Source organism: Erpetoichthys calabaricus, chromosome 4 (genome assembly GCF_900747795.2).
Source record: "Erpetoichthys calabaricus chromosome 4, fErpCal1.3, whole genome shotgun sequence".
Lineage (NCBI taxonomy): Eukaryota > Metazoa > Chordata > Cladistia > Polypteriformes > Polypteridae > Erpetoichthys > Erpetoichthys calabaricus.
In genome coordinates, this window is record NC_041397.2 from 259,977,107 (window position 1) to 259,998,874 (window position 21,768).

The 21,768-nt window shown below is 38.0% G+C and overlaps 1 protein-coding gene across 1 annotated transcript in view; it reads right to left on the reverse strand.

Moving 5' to 3' along the window:
- Nucleotides 1–1,881: 1,881 nt before the first annotated feature.
- The window catches only part of cryzl1 (crystallin, zeta (quinone reductase)-like 1), a 59,520-nt gene continuing 39,633 nt past the window's right edge, over nt 1,882–21,768 (reverse strand). The window contains exons 9-14 of the mRNA XM_051926287.1: nt 18,364–18,384; nt 14,793–14,891; nt 12,681–12,799; nt 4,829–4,939; nt 3,825–3,865; nt 1,882–2,421 (exon numbers count right to left, since the gene is read on the reverse strand). Of these exons, the coding sequence (XP_051782247.1) occupies nt 2,322–2,421; nt 3,825–3,865; nt 4,829–4,939; nt 12,681–12,799; nt 14,793–14,891; nt 18,364–18,384 (491 nt within the window). The 3' untranslated portion in view covers nt 1,882–2,321. The remainder of the gene's footprint in view (nt 2,422–3,824; nt 3,866–4,828; nt 4,940–12,680; nt 12,800–14,792; nt 14,892–18,363; nt 18,385–21,768) is intronic.

The window sequence follows — 21,768 nt, forward strand, 5'->3', positions numbered from 1 at the left end:
AACAACAAAAATGCCTTTCTTAATTTTGGCATCAGTTATTCGTAGAAACACCTTGCTCAAATGTTGAAGTTCTTCACCTTCCTTGTCCATCACTTTCATGAATTTTTCATCAGCCCAACTTTTTTGTCTTTGTTGAGTGGACAAGTGCTTTATGTGTCACACTTTTCTGCCCTGAATCTACAGTGGGTACGGAAAGTATTCAGACCCCCTTCAATTTTTCACTCTTTGTTATATTGCAGCCATTTGCTAAAATCATTTAAATTAATTTTTTTCCTCATTAATGTACACACAGCAACCCATATTGACAGACAAAAAAAAGAATTTTTGAAATTGTTGCAGATTTATTAAAAAAGAAAAACTGAAATATCACATGGTCCTAAGTATTCAGACCCTTTGCTCAGTATTTAGTAGAAGCACCCTTTTGAGCTAATACAGCCATGAGTCTTCTTGGGAAAGATGCAACAAGTTTTTCACACCTGGATTTGGGGATCCTCTGCCATTCCTCCTTGCAGATCCTCTCCAGTTCTGTCAGGTTGGATGGTAAACGTTGGTGGACAGCCATTTTTAGATCTCTCCAGAGATGCTCAATTGGGTTTAAGTCAGGGCTCTGGCTGGGCCATTCAAGAACAGTCACAGAGTTGTTGTGAAGCCACTCCTTCGTTATTTTAGCTGTGTGCTTAGGGTCATTGTCTTGTTGGAAGGTAAACCTTCAGCCCAGTCTGAGGTCTTTAGCACTCTGGAGAAGGTTTTTGTCCAGGATATCCCTGTACTTGGCCACATTCATCTTTCCCTCGATTGCAACCAGTCGTCCTGACCCTGCAGCTGAAAAACACCCCCACAGCATGATGCTGCCACCGCCGTGCTTCACTGTGGGGACTGTATTGGACAAGTGATGAGCAGTGCCTGGTTGTCTCCACACGTACCGCTTAGAATTAAGGCCAACTCCCGCATGGAGTTTGCTAAAAGACACCTGAAGGACTCTGAGATGGTGAGAAATAAGATTCTCTGGTCTGATGAGACCAAGATAGAACTTTTTGGCCTTAATTCTAAGAGGTATGTGTGGAGACAACCAGGCACTGCTCATCACTTGTCCAATACAGTCCCCACAGTGAAGCACGGCGGTGGCAGCATCATGCTGTGGGGGTGTTTTTCAGCTGCAGGGACAGGACGACTGGTTGCAATCGAGGGAAAGATGAATGCGGCCAAGTATAGGGATATCCTGGACAAAAACCTTCTCCAGAGTGCTAATGACCTCAGACTGGGCCGAAGGTTTACCTTCCAACAAGACAATGACCCTAAGCACACAGCTAAAATAACGAAGGAGTGACTTCACAACAACTCTGTGACTGTTCTTGAATGGCCCAGCCAGAGCCCTGACTTAAACCCAATTGAGCATCTCTGGAGAGACCTAAAAATGGCTGTCCACCAACGTTTACCATCCAACCTGACAGAACTGGAGAGGATCTGCAAGGAGGAATGGCAGAGGATCCCCAAATCCAGGTGTGAAAAACTTGTTGCATCTTTCCCAAGAAGACTCGTGGCTGTATTAGCTCAAAAGGGTGCTTCTACTAAATACTGAGCAAAGGGTCTGAATACTTAGGACCATGTGATATTTCAGTTTTTCTTTTTTAAAAAATCTGCAACAATTTCAAAAATTCTTTTTTTTGTCTGTCAATATGGGGTGCTGTGTGTACATTAATGAGGGAAAAAATTAATTTAAATGATTTTAGCAAATGGCTGCAATATGACAAAGAGTGAAAAATTGAAGGGGGTCTGAATACTTTCCGTACCCACTGTAAGTGCTGACAGAGTGACGAGTTCTTTTACATATGGGCCAGAAGCCTTAAGATATACCTAAAAGTATTCAGGAGCCCAGTGATATTTATGAAAAAACTGCAATTGTTTAATTATCAACTAGCTTCATGAAAACTGCTCAGTGTGTTGAGCTACCAGAAAAGTAAATCAACATATTTAACAGGCTTAACGTATCACAAAGGCAATCAGCCATTTCTAATAGAAATACAATTCTTGCGATTGCATCTTTTGTATGTCATGTATAGCATGTACCTCTAACAGAATGAAAACCAGCAGAGATAAAATGTGTATACAATTTTGGGAACTAAAATGAAATTGCTGTACATAATTACAATTAAACCTTCTATATGAATAACTCATGTACACCTGTATGATCATGACATCAGCACAAAGGGCTGTAAACGTTTTGTTAAGAAGTCATGATGTTTTGACGTGTTTTTTCTGTTGAACAGTGCCCATATTAACCTCTTATCTAGGACTCCACGTCTTGGCAGACGACTGTAATCTCAGAGCTGAATGACAAGTCTTTTCCTGATGTTCTTCTTCTGCACCATTTCCATAGAAACTGTGGCTTCATATAAAGGAATGGGATCATCCAGTTGGGGCCTGGAAGGAACAAAACCACACAGAAAGAAAGCAAAGCCTCATATAACCAGAATTATGCTTTTTACATTTTATTTCAACTTCTTTGAAACAAATCAGACTATTGTAAAGATAAACAAGTGCCCTACTTATGATTAACCTCATTGAATTAGTGAGCAACGAGAGGCTGCAGAACTCTACCAAAAATGTAACTGGTGTCTCATTTTTTGTTAATAATATTTTAGTGTAACTTTGTATTACTGTTTTATTTCAACATTATTTTGATTTTCATTCAGATAAAATATTGGACTACTACATATTTGCCATTTTCTCAAGATACTGTGGTCATTGAAGGCTGTCATTACAACTCAAATTTCAAGAAGGCCAAAAGCATCAAACCAATGCTTCTATTAACAGAATAAAACATACAAGAACAAGGGATGACCCAAAGTACAACTAACCAGAGAAAATCATCAATCCTGCAGCCTCCAGATCTATCAGTATGGCTTTTGACCCCTGTGTCTTCCACTTGCCCACCTCTAAAAAACACTCAAACAAAACTCTCCTTTCAAGCTTGATCTCATCTTTCAACCAGATGATATTTCACTCCAGTCTTTATCCCAATTCTAGCTTTCAACAAACCTTCTTTGAAAGTCCAAAATCATTGGTAAGCCCACTTGCAGTTAGGTTGGAGAGAATTGTCCACACTGACCTCGATGTTGAATGTGTAGCCTGGACCCAGCTTATTTCACTGGTGGCCAAGTGGTGCCATGTGTTGGCCAGGAGGTCTTCTACCTGCTTGCATTCCCTTTCTTAACAGAAGGACATATTCTGGTTGCCTGTGCTCACTAGCATCATGGGGTTTACTGTCCCCACTAGTATTGCCTGCTTTCCCACTCTAGCGGGTGCACAATCTCTCCTACTGCCAAAATGGTTTCTTACTCTCTTCCAAAAGTCTTGAGTGGTGATGTCCTTGAAGCTTCTATAGGCCTCATGCCGGCTGAGATCCTCTTCTCTCTTTTCCTAGAACTATTTCTTTCCAGTAGTGGGACAGTAATCTCAGCAGCAATGAAAACGGGCTGGAACTGTACATAGAATTAGACTAAACTCAAGATTAGCGGAGTGTACAAGAATCGTAAACTCTGTTAATTTTGTATTGTCTGGCAGCTGAAGAGTACCTCTTGTGAGCTCTGTGAGATTTATACCCATGGTGCACAGAAAGTTCTACAGCATCTAATCAAAAGTGTTAAACTAAAACAATGCCAAACTAATGGAAATAGAACACCGGTGAAATATTCTGTTAGTTTTTGTAAACAAAAGGTTTTAACTTTTTGATTAAAAACCTTTGATTGATTTGATTGATTTTGATTCTTATTCAAGAAACCAGTGACATAAATAAGAATAGATTATAACAATGAAGAGCTTACCTGAAAACCCCAATGGATAACTTCTGCATTATATCCTTCATGATATGTGGATAATCTGTTAAGGACTACACCTTCTAGGTATGGCAGACAGGCCTTGCCACATTGAACCTTTCCATTTTTGTAAAAATCAATTTGACAAGCTCATCACGGTTCTTTCTGTATGTGACTCTCCTTTATATACTGTATATTTTAGAAAGGGCTTCATCAGATTTGCCCAAATTACACTTTGGTCATAGAGGCTGTCCTACAGCTTGTGGTTTTCCAAATAGATTTACTTTTCAGAATCCTTTATGAAATGGACACTTAGAAGAAGAAAAACCAAAGGTTCAATATTAAACAACTGCAATTCTTGGAGTTAGCGCTCACCTTTCTCCTTAAGGACACAAGTTTACCTAAACCTAAGCTAAAAAATACAGACAAAATGCTTCTTTGGTGGAATTATGCAGTCAGGTCTGGCATGTAATGCTATATAATATTCTCAAACTGCCTTCGATGAGGTCAGGTAAAGGGCAGCCGGAGCTTATCCTGGTAGCACTTAGGAGCAAGCCAGAGGCCAAGCCAGTCCACTGCATAGGCCTAAAGCCACAGGTACTATGGACAAGGCAGTAAAAAATAAATATCGGACTCTACATCTACTGCTCCCTCTCACTGTACATGTGAAGATTCTCTGGAACTCGCCTATTATACTCGACTCCTGCTGTCAACGCACACTGTCTGCTCTGCTACAGGCTTGCCAGTATAATAACCCTATTACTTATTCAAAGAGGCCTTACTTTCATACCCCTCCTACCACTACAAGTTTTCATTGTTTCAGCCACTAACTTTATAGTATAACACGAGCACTTCCCGCGCTAAATAAAAAAGCAACACAATGCTGTTTCCAATTTTCACTTGCAAGGACTGCTTATGTTGTGACTACCCTTATTTTAAATCAGTTTATGTCTATCTTAATTCTCTATTATAAATAAAACTCTACCTTTATATATATATTGTTAGAAAAAAAGGATATGAAGATACTTTCCTTGTTGTGCACTTGACAGATTCCACACCTCATCATTAAGGAATGACACTGTAGCTCCCTTGTGGAACAGAGTACGGCTATCTGGAGGATCCAGCTTAAAAGTCATAAAACACAGAGCACTTTAAGTTAATAAGAAGATCTGAGCTTTTAAAATTTCATATTGTAGGTTAGAGCTGTCTTCTAACTATTTCACATATTCAAGTGAAATCTGAAATATTTAGAAACTGCTGTAAAATTGCAGCTATTGTTACTTAAATGTTGAGCTGATGAACACTGAAAAGGAGGATTCCCATCATTTTCTTGGGAAAACAATTGTGTTTTGCTTTATGAGGGCGGTACTGTTTCTTTTAGCAAAATCCTGTCTTGTTCTGGGAAATAAGATTTTCCAATCTTATTTTTTCATATAGCGCTATGACCATAAGGACACATTTCGATAGTTATAACATAAAATGACATAACATTCTCAAACTCGTCTACTCCGGTTCTGCTGAATGGGGTCCCAGTTAATAGCAGGGTCTATTCACACATACCCACGCCTCTCTGGGGGTGCAGGAGGGAAACCCACTCAGACACAAGCAGAACATATACATTTCACTGAGACAAAAGCTGGACGGGATGGGAACGTGTCAAGCAGTAATAGTAACCACTGTGCTGCCCTGCCTCTTATTTCAGCAGTCCATATTTCAAATTAATTCAATACAAAATGTAATAAATAGTAAAAAAAAATATTTATTTAGCTGGTAATTGTACACAAAGAAGACTACAAAATTACAAGTGCATAGTACAGTTGCCCATTCCTACAGGTAGGCCAGACAGTCAATGGTGGTGAATGAACCTGCACCACACAGTACTGGAGATTGTGTATAGAAGTGATCGTGCAAGCTGCAATTTTAACTTGTGTTGAAATCTTTAAATGGTATCAACTGCTGTAAATCTGTAATGAGTTTGGGGTAAATAAGATTACTGTGGGCATCAGCCTGGGAAAAGAACACCATTTTGTAATATAAACACATCATTTACGTAATTATTGCTAAATCCACGTGGAGAGAGACCTTAAAGTTTGGGAAGCATGTCACCCAGAAAGAAGAAGAATTTCACTACCATCTTGTAGTACTAGGGTGTTGTACCATGTTAGCCATTATGAATGTAGAGAAAAGCCAAGCAAAATGACACCTTTTATTGGCTAACTAGAACTTTCTAGTTAGCCAATAAAAGGTGTCATTTTGCTTGGCTTTTCTCTACTACCATCTTGAGAAGATTTCTGTATCCTACTGAAACATGAAGACAATGGACTGAAAAAAAAGGCTTACGCAGTTATGTACCGGTAATGTCCCCTGTATCCTTCAATAGTTTAAAACACTTTTTTTAATTTTTTGTTTTACATTTCTTACTGCTGGTTTTACTGTGTGTTACTGCTCGATTGGATTGAGGCATTGTGTTAAGAGCACCTAGTGAAGGTGATTGCCATATTCCCATAGGGGTCACCGGCTCAGAAGGGACACCCTCAACTGGTAGTAGCATGGCTAGTGGGCATCTGCTTTGGTAGTTGGCACAGGTGTAGCTCAGGTCTTAAGACAACCATTTGGTCTGCTCATGCCAAGCTAGTAAGTCTCTTTGCTTGTCCATTTACTGGTAAAGCTGTACACGGGAGGTGCTATAAAGCCACTACACCGATGTCTAATTTTACTTAAGTCAGCTGTCCATGTGTGGGTAAAGACATAAACATGGGGCGCTATAAATCAGCTATACAAAAGGCTCGATTTGCTTAAGCCATACATGTGTAACAATATAAAGCATACAGTATATACTTGGTATTCACACACACACACACACAAGTTAGCTATAATTATGTGGGGTAGGTGAACCAAAATAATGAACAGGATAACTCCCAAGACACTAACAATTCCAGTTTACACACCAATACCTTGTCCACCAAATGAATATGGTTGAATAAATGAAATGGCATTATCTTTAGACTGTTTATGAAAATGAAAGAGCAACACAGTATTACTCAGACTTCATACAACAATGTACAAAATAAGTTGTTTATTTGGCAACTTCACTTTCGTGCCTTGAATAAACTGAAATATCTAACACTCCACTGCATAACAGGATTACATGGAAGTGTAAAGAATAAAGTGGATTATTTTCAGTCATTAATTTGGTTGGTATCTTATGTCCCATAACATATTACTTATTATCATAAAATTCAAGACCAGTGGCAATTATAACTGACTTACGTAACGTAAGTTTAATGTCACTGTTCTCTGTACAAAAATATTTTATAAATCTACTTTTCTTTCTACTTACATGCACAGTGGACACAGATTTAGCACAGAGGCTCATCATTTAAAACTGCTAGGCAAGCATTTTAAGACGAGACAAGTTAGGGACAACTGTGAAATGGGCAGTCAGACTCAGCATGAAATTGTATCCTCTTTGTCTTGTTTGGAATGGCATGATTCACCTAAGTGGGGGCCTGCATGTGAAGAAAGAGTAGAACGCCGTGGAACATTGCCCGGCACACCTTTGAAGCCGATGGACGGACAGGAGATAACGTCATCCGATCCTGAAAATCCTTCCAACGCAGCGGCAAAAATGGCAGACTCTACACTGTGGGCCCCACTCTCAAACTGGGTTCTTGCTATGGGCTTACTTCGTCTGTTATGCAGCGTAAGTTATTTCTCCTATGTGATTTCTTACCGCTGTATCACTAAGGGAGGGGCATCGCCTTTTTATATTATATCTATATAGATTCAGGTTATGTAACACATCGCCATTACAAAAGCAATCATTCCAACAAGGGAGCTAACGCCCCCTGCTGGATACAAGTTACTAACCAAATAAAAAAATGTAACAAATGATCATTTGAATTAGTAATTTTACTTACTGTATACAAAAATTTGAGACCCTCCATTTGAACACAAAAGTTTAAGTCTCTATTAGAATGTATCTGTCTTGTACAGAAATAGCTCAGATGTATTAAAGAAAGTAAAATTGTGATGTTGACTTACCAGAAGCTTTCATTGCACCATTAATATTTCAAACATCATTTCTAGCTTATGGGCAATTTAATGCTACAATTTCCATCCATTAAATAACTTGAAAAACATTTAGGGTTGTGGGGAGCCGAGTCTGTGCACAGTAGTATTAGGACAGGGCACAAGCACAGACATCGACTGTACAGGCACACCAGGCCAGTTCAGAGACATGAAATAACCAAACAGTCACATCTTACCAACGTTTAAGAAAAGTCTATAGAGCCACAGAGCCAAATCTATGCACGCAGTGGCCTGGCCAGGATTGAATCCTAGGATCTTTAGTAATAAGGCAGCATTGACACACTATCTCTGTGTTCCTATAAAGCCAATTTATACTGTTAAATGCAAGTAATTGTCACTAACATATACCACCCTGCTGCCTCATTCTTTTCCCAAACTGACAAGAGAAAATAAGGAAAACCAACAGTAGCAGTTTCAATCAATAAAATTAGATCCCAGTGACCCTTTACTGGATTTTACTTAACTATGTTCCCAAAATGGAATACAAATGAATGAATTAATAAGTGTAGCTGGCCTAAATAAGCAGCAGTTTCAGTGCTCTGTATGGATTCCTTAAGTGGTTACAGATGTTCTTGACTGAAGTTTATCTTCTCTTGTCAAATATTATGCTGCATACCATCTATATATATAATTCACTAAGCCGGGAGACAAGTAGCCACCCATGGAAAGCACGCCGGAAGGGGCGTGGATTCACTAAACCGCCGACAAGTAAGACGCCAATGGCGCACGCAGGAAGGAGCCACGCCCACCAACTCTTAGACCATTGGATACGACGAAAAAAATCACAGAGCCACGCCCACCAACTCAGACGCAACGCCTCGGAAAACATGCCGTCATTTCTGTTTGTCTGTGCCACAGTCCACTTGCAGCTCTGAGCCACGTTGACTTTTCATTTGTCAACCTCAGTGGAACCTTAGTTCACACAGAGGCAGCGCCAGAGAGAGACAGAGGCACACACAGGCAGCGCGAGAGAGAGCCGCGCAATCCTTTAAAACTGAAGTTAAAACACAATGAAGGAAGCAGTCTTTAAAAACCAATAAACCCTGTGCCTCTTTTTCATTAGCGTCTCACCTGCTTCAGGCCCTGCAACAGTCGAGACGCTCTCTCTGCAGCTGACCTTCTCTGTGCCTGACTCCACTACTGTCAGTCGCCTGATTAAAAATGGCCTTTTGAATGTGAGCTATGGACCCGCTATACCACAGGAACACATTGCCTTCGAGCTTGCTCTCGCTCACTCTAACGTACCGGCTTTCTCTCTCTCTCCTCACTTGCTCACACACTGCACAGGGGAGAAATGCCCGAAGCACGAGTCTACCCGGAAATCATTTCAGCCACACTTCCATGCCCCTCGCTACACTGTGAGTGCGATGATTATTTATTCAAAAATGAGCTTTTGAAGGGGAGCTGTGGACCCGCTATACCACAGGATCACCTGTGACATTGCCTTCACATTGTTTTCCTTTTATTTATGATCCTGTTGAGCAGATCAGACACCCAGGCAAACAACACTGAATAATCAATAGCTGCAACCACTTTGCCCGCTCCAACTCCTCACCTGAGTCGGTTTCGTCTGTGTTCAGCAGTGTTTCTCAAACTCGGTCCTGGTGAACCCCTGTGGATGCAGGGTTTTGTTCCAACCAGATTCCTAATCATTAATGCCGTTGAAACTCATCCGGGATAAGTCGGTTTTTCAAACGCAGCCGTGTAGCAGATTAGTCTAGCAGGATGTAATAATCCGAAATGAATGCGCGCCTCTGCGCTGAGTGGAAACACAATGTATTTTGCTGCAACAAAATGATGAAAGAACGGGCGCATTTTTTTCACACAAGCTGAGTGGGTGGGTGTTAGTTAGTTAATTAGCAACTCGAAGGATTTCAAGATATAATATACACAAGAGGTAACACTGCAAAAGCGGCCCAAACCAGAAAAGACGGCTGGCAAATTAAACGCGTGTGCATTGTACTTACTGAAAGCAGCGTTACGGATTTTGCAAATGTTCATTTTTTTCCCTCTGCTTAAAAAACATTGAAAAAGCGGCGCGGATTGGTTTGCAGTGTGTAAAACAGTTTGTTTGTCGCGGATAATTTGCTATCCACACAGGGAGGAACCGGGAAGCGAACCCACAATCTTCCACTGCCTCCTTACTGCAAAGCAGCCGTACTACTACAGCGCCACAAGGCAGTTAAAGAATGCACCGGGCCACATGTTCATTTTTTCCCCTGTGCTTAAAAGACATTAAAAAACTGTTTCTCAACTGTGACTCCGGAACAACTCAGTACGCGGAAAGCGGCCAGAACCGCAAACAACAATGGAAACTCTATGTGACTCACAGGTAGTGATGGGCCGCTCGATACTCAGGTTTCGACACTGTGTCGAGCTTTCGAAGCACTGCAGATTTTAATACTTGATCGAATAATGACATCTGTGATTTAAGGATTTCACATTTTCTTTCTCAAATGTGCTTACCTATATCATGGCAAAGTACAGGGATAAACCTTTATTTTCTGTCTACTCCGTTTTAATTAAGACAGACCAAAGAAAACATTTAAGGCTAATAAATGTGATCTCAAGAAAAGATCAGGGTTAATTATAATACTAATAACAGGAGCGATTATAATGATACAGTGCAAAAGTAAATACTAATTGAAAGAGCCGGGAATGCATGAGGTGAGGCGTTTAATTTTGTTTAACTCTTGCTATCGTATAGTGCATTCTGCCTGTCGGCGTTAGTTATATTTATATTTTTTAGACATCACACACTACAAGCTGCTGATGAACCCTTCTCTTCGTTGTCAGTCTGTAGCTACGAAAAAATAAAAGCAATACGACTTTTAACAGACGTCATTGAAGTGTATCATAAGTTTCTGTAACGTTAATGAAAATGGCCAGGAGGTGTCACGAGAGAGGTGAGTGTCAAATGCTTCGAAGCTTCGATACGATTTCCGACACAATTGCTTCAAACGTGTTGATGCTTCGTGAGGCTTCACCCCGCCCATCACTACTCACAGGTTACTGAACGAGAAATCAGCAGACTAGCATGACGGATGGGGCGTAATGGCCGTCCTTCCCCTCTCCTCCGGATTTTTCAAATGTTAATTTTTTCCCTGTGCTTAAAAATCATTTAAAAAGCGGCCTGATTATGCGGCGTATGGTACGCCGAGGGTTGGCTAGTACCATATGTTTCATGAAATGTCGATGGCCTCATGCAGACAATACTGTGATGGAGCCAACCAAGCGATTGGGAGTGTGTGAGCAGTTGTGTTCATGCCAGTCCACTTTAGAGCACAATGCTGATAAACATATGAACTATGTTAGTCATAATAATGGGCCCAACAATATTGATTATTTTGTTTTTATTTTAAGGGACTGATCTAAGATAAATATCTTAGTTTTTTAATAATTCAGTAACATAAAATCAGTTAAAAACATTTGTAGGGTCTTACATTCCAACAACTCGGTCCTGGTGTATAATGAAGTACTTCAGATAGCAACTGAATTAAAGACACTGCCGATTAAACAAATGTGCATTACATACATTTTTTTGGCGTATACTTAAGCAATTCCGATCTCAGATGAAAAAAAAATAAACAAATGCAAATACAGGGCCCTTTAAACATGGGAGAAGATAAATAATGATGACATTTTGTATAACGGATACAGAGTTATACAGTATATACTAGTAGCATAACATCCCTTTACAATGCCATAATCTTCTTATATAATACGCTACCATGGCTGTCCAGGATTTTAAATCACCTGTAGCTCGCACACTGTTTGACCTATTGACCTGAAATTTGGTACACATATACTACGTGACGTCCACCATCCGCTTTCGGGGTGATGATTGACCTCCAAGATTATTCCTCTTTTTATTTTTAGTTTATTTTATTGTAGAATCAACTCCCGGCAGCAGCCATCCCTACCACCTTCGCCGTCACTGCCCCTACCTCTTCATATCTTAAATCATTCTTCAGTCAGATTGAAGACATAAGTGCCAGCTTGGTTGAAAAATCAGGGAAAACGTACTAAGTAATTGGAACACAAACACTGACTTAATCAGTTTTAACTCGAAAATATGCCAACGAAAGAAGAGAAGAAGCGGGCCGCTAGAGTGGAGAAAAGAAGAGCTACTCGGGAAGCAACAAGCGCATCAACCTCTGAGCAAATGAATGCTAAACATACAGAGAAAGAGGATGAAAACGATGAAGAGCGCACTCAGCATTTACGACAGGATGACACAGAGCAAAAGAGAATTGCTCGAGCAACTGAGAGCAAAGAACAGACCATTCAACAAAGACAGGCTGGCACTGAGCAAAAGAGAATTGCAAGAGCAAATGTGACTGAGGAACAGGCTAATCGACGTCGGCAATCAGTGGTCAAACGTGCCAGAATTGCAAAGGCAAATGAGACACAACAAAATGCCATCTAGCGACGACAAAGAGACGCTGATCATGGGAGAATAGCTAGAACGCTCTCCATCAAGCGTATTCACTGCACGTTATCATCCAGTGTGCCGTTACTGGTTACTAATAATTTAAATATATTATCTTTCTTCCAATTTCTGTATCTTCTTTTTACTGTCAAATGTCCACTGGTGTCTGCTTTCAAATAAATTCAACACCTAATTCCAGCATATGCATATTATGCAAACCAAACCTGTCATTTAAGGTTGTAGCATTGATAAAAATAAACTTATATGCATTTCAGTACCAAGCTATAATAAAATTGTAATCAGCATTATTAGTTCAGCATGAGCACGTAAGTAAAGAATACCTGGAGATTCTTCTCTGAAGTGACCCACTGACCACCAATAGCTAGGAGTGTGATGATATCGTGTTTGTGCGGAAAACACTTCTGTGAGGTAGAGCCATCTTTTGTATGACGAAGTTTCACTGTTAAAATATTCCAAAAGGTACATTCTATGAGGAAATACTGTAACATTCTCATATCTGCTTAATCCAAAGCAGGGTCATCAGCATCATGCACAACAACAACAACAACAACGTTTATTTATATAGCACATTTTCATGCAATAATGTAGCACAAAGTGCTTTACATGATGAAGAAAGAGAAGAAAAAAAAGGCAAAATAAAAATTTAAATAAGAGAACACTAATTATATAGTCCGATGGCCAGGGAGGACAGAAAAAACAAAACAAATTCCAGACGGCTGGAAAAAAAATAAAATCTGCAGGGGTTCCAGGCCATGAGACCACCCAGCCCCCTCTAGGCATTCTACCTCACATAAATGACCTCAATCAGTCCTCAAAAATGAAGAAATTAAATGTCACACAATTTCAACAAAATCCAAAACAAAAAATAAAATCAAAGCAGTTAAAGGTCTTGTGAAAATAGATGAATGTTTGCAAAAATGACAAAGAAGAGATATCATTTGGAAAAAAAATCTGCCAATTAGAGTTAACAGCTGGGCAAAACATACATAAGCATTACAAGTACAAGATGCTTGGGTACGGCCTTACTAAACTGGGATAACAAAGTTATTCTCAGCCTTTATGCTAAAACAATTCCAGTTTCAAGATGCATTTATTAAACTCTATCTCAATAACTCACAGTGAACTATTATTAGACATGCTGAATAATAAAATAGGACATTCTAGCAAGATTTATGTGTGTGTAGCTTGAAAGGGCAGCCAAAACCATGCAAGAAATGGGTGTTATGAAGCTTGTTGTCCTACTCAAAGCTGTCAGAGGAGCAACTCTGTAGAATGTGGGTGTGTGTGCCAGTGTGCTCTGTGATAAACTGCCACTCTGTAATGCCCCTAATTCGGCCAAGACAGGCTATAGTCCAGCCAGGCCTTGGATTAAGCAGGTTTAGACAATGAATGCACAGATAAAGTAAAACATTATCAAATGGATTGATTTAATAGCCTTTAGAAGACTGTACAGAAGTCAAGCATGTGATTTTTTCCCTATTTAAAACTGTGATTTTAATAGTAAAATTTTGCAAGCCAATGTATGCAAAGTATGAAAAATCATCATCCTTTTAGAGCCAAATCTGCTGGAGTGATACTGCTGAAATCAATAGGCTTCTAATATTTTTCAATGCTATGACCTCTGCCTAGTTTCATTAGTACTGAGTGATTCATTTTTTTACAATTATCGTGCCCAAACACATGCATCGTAACACACACACATATAAAGAGTTGTCTACTAGTGTCTTGAGAGAAGAGGGCAAACTGGGTCTAACCAGGACAGAAACAGAAGTGGAAGGCCCAAACGCACTACTGCATAAGAGGATAAGGACATCAGAGTCTGTAGATTGAGGAAGAAAGGTCTTATAGATCCTCAGTTGGCTTCTTCATTAAATACGCAAAAAAATATCAGTGTCATCTGCAAAAGAGAAAAGACGACTCCAGGATGCAGAGCATAATACACTTTTCCAGTCATCTTCTGCTTCACATACGGGTTTTTCTTTCAAACTCTGCCTCTAAGGCCAGCATCCCAGAGTCGTCTTTTCTCCGTCTATAAATGTTTTTCACAAATTTGAAAAAGTTGGCTTACAAAACAGAACTAGAGTATACTGTATATGCCCATGATTCTCATAATGTCATGGGACTGTTCCAGTTGGCCACGGGTGAAGGGAGTTCATCAGGCAACAATAAACAATATAATTAAGACTTCAATGTTTTGTGTGTGTGTGTTTTTTAAAGTAAATCTTATGCCTTTGGCATACATGACCGACAATAACAGAAAGGAAAAAAAAACTTGAATGGTTTCAAAATTAAAAAGGTGAAATTATCCATTTATTTTGCACCCTAGGAGAATGCTGTGCCGGCATACATTAAATTTCTGAAACAATTAAGGGTTTGAGTCACTGATCACTGAATTGAACAGTGGCAAAACATTATTTTAGTTAGAGTCTTACCTCCAACGTCAAGAATGATATCTACTCCTAAACCTCCAGTTTCCTCCAAACAGCTTTCCACAAGGTCAACTTTTCCATCAGACATGTTAATTACCCTTGCTGTTGAAGACAAAAAGTAGCTGTCAAATCACTTAGTGCTGCACTTATAGCATGCAAATGAAGGCTTTTCAAAAACAGTGTGACAGCACAAAACATATGGTGCATTTTGATAGCACTTTTCTAAAATGTAAATGTAGGTTAGATGAATGAGTAAGCATCCAATTTATGTAAATCTTTTCTCCACCTTTTTAAAACATAGTGATGGAATAAAATTAATTATGATTATCACTGAAATATGACTAAGATTCATAAAAATAACCCTTATAAGATATTTCTTTAAGTTTTTTCAAATAACACAATCAAATCAATGCAATATTTTATTTATGGGTTATAAATTTTGTCAGAAGGAATAGGCTTCTCTAATTTTCCAAAATATTTTACCCATTAATATTTCAAGACTGTATCCACTACTTCCATGGTATGTGCTGTCATATAATGTGAAACAATCATGGGAAAGAAACGACTCAAATTAACATTACACACAAAAATGGAAGACAATTCAAGTATACAATACCCTTTTCATCAATCTGAGGAAATCATGGTGTAATTCATTATTAAATTGTACATCACACATCTGTCAAGACGCCACAATATATAAGGGATTGGACCCTAACTGTGTAGTGTCAAGCAACAGCCTCACTAGGACATATGTTCTGGAACTATCCTGCAAGGAACTCTGGAAAGCTTTGGCTGAATTTTGCAAGAACTCTGTAATGTTGTTGTTTCTCCAATTTCAGCTTTCTGGCTAAACAATTCAGGATATATCTGTACTTTGCTTAATCTACCTTTTTTGCCATCTCTGCCAAGATTATCAGTCCATGGTCCAAAAAAGATTCAAGATACATGATTCTAACAAAACTATACATTTTTATTAATAATATGCTGCAAGTCTACATTACATGGTACATACAGTGGATTCAGACAGTATTCAGACCCCTTCCTTTTTTCATATTTTGCTATGTTGCTAAAATCATATAAATTAATGTTTTCACTACATCAAGCAACACTAACTACCCAAGAATAACAAAGCAAAAACAAGATTCTAGAAATTTTTGCAAATTTCTTCAATGACCACAAGTAGCTGTGTGGTCCCCTTATGGCTTGCATCACATTTTCCTATGTTTATGAAAGACTTCAGCATCTTCTGAGAAAGAAAGCCATGTGATTTTGAAAAATGTATACCTGACAAAAAGCGTGTCACAGTGGTGTTATGGTTAAAGACGACATCTGTGGTAAGTGAACACTTAATTCATTTTGTTTTACAATAAACCCTCAATCATTAAGCCAGAAGGTTCACTGATCTTTGATCAGCTCTGTGACTCTGTGAAATTGTGAGGGGCTTTGAAAGGAGATTATGGGGGGTTTGGAAGGTAGGTTAACTCAGTGCAGTGGTGCAATGGATGGGGGTCACACATCACCATCACGGCACCCAAAGAATATTACAACTGAAAGTGGTAACACTTAATTTTACTCCAGGCTATGACTTGTACTCTAAGTTTACCGTTGCAGACAGGCTGGAAGGCTGATGTTTGTGGCTTAGCAAAAAAAAAAAAAAACTATGCTTTGCAACCACAGTTTGGAGACAATGTATAAAACAAACATAACTTATTTAAATGTATGTGAATAAAACAACAGCGGTATGTTGCTCTACCCTGTTTCATGTTTTCTTGTGTAAACATGACTAAATAAAGAAACCTAAACCTGTTATAATTTTGTGTTTTTTTTCTAAATCCAAAAGCAGCAATAATTAATGGCTGGCGAGACAAGCCTTTAGCGCTTTTGCTAGTACCATTGACAAAGCTTGCGGAATTCGCTGGATCCGCTGTACACAAGTGACTACACAGGTTTGTCATTTGTTTACCTGTTGCAACAACAACCTACCTGCTTGAGCAACAAATAACTTTGGTTAAATCTTTTGGCTTACCACACATATTTCATATGAAGCCAAAGAAATAGCAACGTTGATTTCTTCTTAGCTATTAATTTGTCCATCTGCACTTTTGTATATTAAACAGAATACTTTTGTACGTTGTAAAACTGTAGGACTATTAACAACAAGGACATCCTGTGGCCAAATTGTAAATTGTAGGAATTGTAAAACAGAAATGTTGGCTCACTAAGGTTAAAAATGGTGACTCCCTATTCTAGTGATAACTTCATCAATCAGCGATAACAAGTGTTAAAAGATAACAAATGTTTGATCTCAGAATTTTACACTTCGCCCATCCCTAATTCCCACAAAACCTGTCAAGAGGCTTCTCTACCTCTAACCTTTCCCCTCAATATTTTATGACAAACATTACTTTCTTTTGAAAAAGAACTTAGAGGCCAAACCTGTCTTTATATATTTTACTGGTTTTTTTTTTTTTTTTTAGAAATGAAAAATACGCTCTCTGTAGGGGACAACCACAGGGCTCGATCTAATAACTACAATTTAACACCCAAATATGAATTGGCCACACATACAGTTTATGCAGCCTAAGTGCTTTGCCATGGTAAAAACCAGCACAGGGTACAGTAATGGTCTAATACAAGCTTTATTTTCAGTCTACAAAAGTAAGCACATTTAAAATGCATGTCATTTTTCATGATTAATTTAGAACTATTATTACTCTAATTTCTAAGGATAATTGTTAAAGAAGTGTCAATCCAGTTCAGAAACACTGGGATCTTCCAAACTGATCAGTTTTGAAAAAATAGAATACTGAACATCATAACAGGAACATTAATCATCAACGTGAAATGGGAGGCATCAATGTCCAAGAAGCATAATGAAAATGATATAAGGACGTATTGTGATGTAACATCTTATACAGTATGTAGTGGTGGGTTACTGGTTTAAAGATCATATCTTATTCTGACAATCAAAGAAAAATGAATATATGTTCTTTCTTTAACATGAAAAAATATATAATAATCTTATCCAGATTAAAAAAAATGAAAGGCCATAACAAATCTGATCTGGTGTAAACAGTAACACATGAATTTGATGGCTTCAGTGGAAATACTAGCATCAATACGCACAAGATTATTGATTGACTAAGATGGAGAAGGCAATATTATGTACATTATCCTTCAAAAGGTTAAAATAAAAAAAAAGATAAAATTATGTTTTTTACTCCAGCAGAACAAATTTATCTTTAAAAATATTTTTTATAAACTCTGATTCAGAGTTCTGCTTTTAACAAAAAAAACACTTTACATTTTGTTTATTGTGAATAGTAAATAATGCAGCTTAAGGACCCCTTCCACTCAATTTTGCCCAAATGTTAAACGTAACAGACAGGCACATTTTTACTGGTGTACAAAGCTTAAAAGTAAAAAACAAAAAAACAAAAAACAAATCAACCAAAATCTCAGAAAAGAAGAGAAAAGTACATTCATTTTCTAACAGTGGTCCCATATATATAATGTGTGCAAATGAAAAATGTCAGAATGGAAGCATGCCAAGCACAGAGAATACAGTACTTACCAGCTACAGACTCTCGAATGCCTTTGAGAATTCAGAGGTAAACCAGAAGAAAAGAACATCAGAACAGCTCAAAACATGGTCAGGATTTCCCATACACACAAATGTAGTAGCACTCCACAAACTGGGAAATGTTATTATGTGACAATGAGAATTAAAAAAAAAAAAGTTCACTTGTGGATCAAGGTTCAATATGTTGTTTAACACCTGGTATTTTTCTAAAATAGTACTTAAGTTTTTTGCTTAGAGAAATGAAGTTAGAACATGGGTAAAAAAAGACTGTTATAATGAAGTAATATTTTATTTCTAAAGAGATTATTCCAAGTCGTAGATATATTTTTAGAAGTATCACAAAAACTGCAGGTTTAATTTATAAAAATCCAAATTAAGTTCGCCCACAACACAAAAAAACAAAAAACATAAACATGTGCCAAATTAAGAGTTTTAGTATGCCAACCAACTAAAAGTTTGTGTCTTATGATTTACTTTTTTGTCTTTAAAACTGGACTGTTGTTGACAGTGTTTTGGTAAATCTATACTGGTAAACTAGTCACACATATAAAAATAAAACCAAATATCAGTGCAGAAGGTTTAGCTGAAATGCAGGTAGTGGTCTACACAGGTTACCACAGTGAGCGGTTGGCATTGAAGAGTTGGCAGAAGAAAGGTGCTCTTAAAACTTAGATTGCCAAAGTCAATGCAGAAAGTATACAAAACAATACTTAGTTAGGCCACCACTTTTCTGGAATAAAGTGCTGCAGACCGATTAAACAAAAGTACACATTTGCTATCCATTAACACTGAGGATGATCTGTTCTGCCTTGGTACTGTGTGGTTGCCAGTGGCATTAGAAATATATTGTCTGGGTGTACTAAATACCAACAGACCCCAGAGCTGCTGAAGAAATGGAAGGTGAAAGAGATTGCATACTTCTCCGAGACAGTGATTCAAAACATACCATAAAGTCAATAATGAAGTAATTACAGGAATAATGGCATTCAAAGTCCTCAGGCTCGAATATTACTGAAAATCTATTGGGAGATCTCAAACACACCCAGCATAACAGAGAATAATTAATAGTTCTGCAAGGAAAACGGGAACAAAATCTCCAAAACATCAACAGAAAAAACATTTAGAACATTTGATTTTTAGCAAAAGATGATTCATAAATGACAGGGTGCCCAAAATTCTCTCCATGTTGCATTCATTTGTCATCATTTTTCAGTCAGTCTATTACATCTGGCAGATACACAGTAATTGTGCACAAATATGACACATTTAAGTTTCAATCCTGCTGCTGTTGTGTTAGTTTATTTCCAAAGTTAAGTGAACCAAGCAACTTGACCTGGAGGTGTTCAAATGTTTAGACAGATTAGAATGTGACTCTAACCTCACAGTCCATCATTCTCAGTAGGAAGTTTGAGAAAAAGGTTTGTTTTTATAAAAACAAATGGAATATCTACTACACTTCCATATTCAAATCCAATTTGAAACAATCCTGTATTGTTATCTTGGTGTGAAGGGTCACAGAAGTGGAAGCACATTAAAACCCAGAAGTATCAGCTCTTCTGAAGGCAAACGAGGGCCAAAGAAACATTGAACATCACTCAGCTCTGTAAAGTGTGGCTAACTAAACACTTCAAAACAATTAGCCAAAGCCACATGAAAAAGCAGGATTACTCCATACAGATTATAGTAATAATCATGCAGGAAAAGGCATATGGCAAGATCACCTGAAATAATCAGAGACAACACACCAACAACTGGATATAATAAATATAAGCAAAAAAGAGATTCACTGAATAATTATACTAAGGTGCTCTGTACTCAAGCTGGCCCACCAATACTTTGTTCCACATTCCTGAAGAAAGGGTGAGTATGCCCCTGACAAGTGTAGGTGGATCTACGCATTCTACATTTCTGCTCCTTCTTCCTTCCTTTTGACGATTAAGACATGTTGGTGAGCTAAAAATTAGTTATTTATACACATTTGTAATACAGAAAACAGATTCCTTAATATAGGCAGGAGGACATATCTTGGAAAAAGCAAAACAAAAACAGACAAACGTTATCCAAAAGCACATGATAGAAAGCATGTTCAAAAGATAGGAAAAAAGACAAAACCAGGAATCTAAAGCAGAAAAAGAAAAACAAAAACAACATAGCAAAGGTCAGAAAACAGCACAACACTAGGTGCAGCTACATGTTGTTGTAAAGGCAAGAAATGTAAATGCTCAAGTGACGCCACTATCGCAGATTCTCATTTTATGTCACTGGCTTCTTCCATCATGTCATTGCTGTATAACAGATACTGCCATGCAACAGAAGCAGATCTTGAGGGGCCGGGGGCAACAGGCAGATGAAAGAAAGGGCAAGCGACAGTGCACCAGCTCATTCTCCAAAAGACTGCCGTTACCCAGCTTGGCATACTGTAAACATGACCCAAATTAAGAAAACTGGTGTGAATGATTTCAGTATGTCAAGGGATCTGCTTTACCTCCCACAAATGGTTGGCTGAATTTAAAATACTCGATAATATACTGTTCAAAGTTAATTGTCCTGTCCATATTGTTACTTTTTTACTTCTGTTTATTCCAGCACTTCTGTTTGGGGCTGAACATCTTGATTATAATTCAGAGAAGCACTGTTCTAAAAGAGCCAATGCATAATTACGTTTCTATGATCTTACTGCTGAACTTAAAGATAAAATAAAAATCTGTATACGAGTCTGTTGTTGAACACTTACATTTGTACATCAAATTAATGTTGGCCATATAAAAACTTGAATTGAAGGTAAGAAGAGTAAGAGAAAATTGCTATGGGAATGAAGTTGGCGGGTTTAAAAAAATACAAAATATACCATGATTTTTTATTATGCACCTTTCAACTTTTTAGTTTATGTTGTTGCCCTTGCACTAAACCCAGTGATAAATACATTTACTAGATATATTTTTTCTATTTCTGCTTCTTTAAGGAAAACTGTTTTATTATAAAAAAGTACAAGCACAGCAACTCATTGTCATAAAATACATTTAAAATACAGAACAATCCATACAAAATAATTAACTAACTGAATGCAAAATAACTTTGGCTTTAATTTTTTATTACCCATCATCTATAATATATATCTATATATACATTGTATATCTATATATATAGATATATAAAATCCAACGTCTGTCCGTCTGTCCACTTTTCACGAGAGAACTACTTAATGGATTTAGATTTTTTTTTTCTATAACTTGCTTGAACATTCCAGTTAATTTTGTGACTTCCCTCATTGTGGTAAGTATCATAGTTTGCTTGCTTTACCAATTTATTTCTGTGAATTCGAGAGAGAGGCAGCGGGCCAAGGGAAAGGGGACAGGGGCGTCCTCATTCACACACCAGCATCCGTTCGAGTCGCTG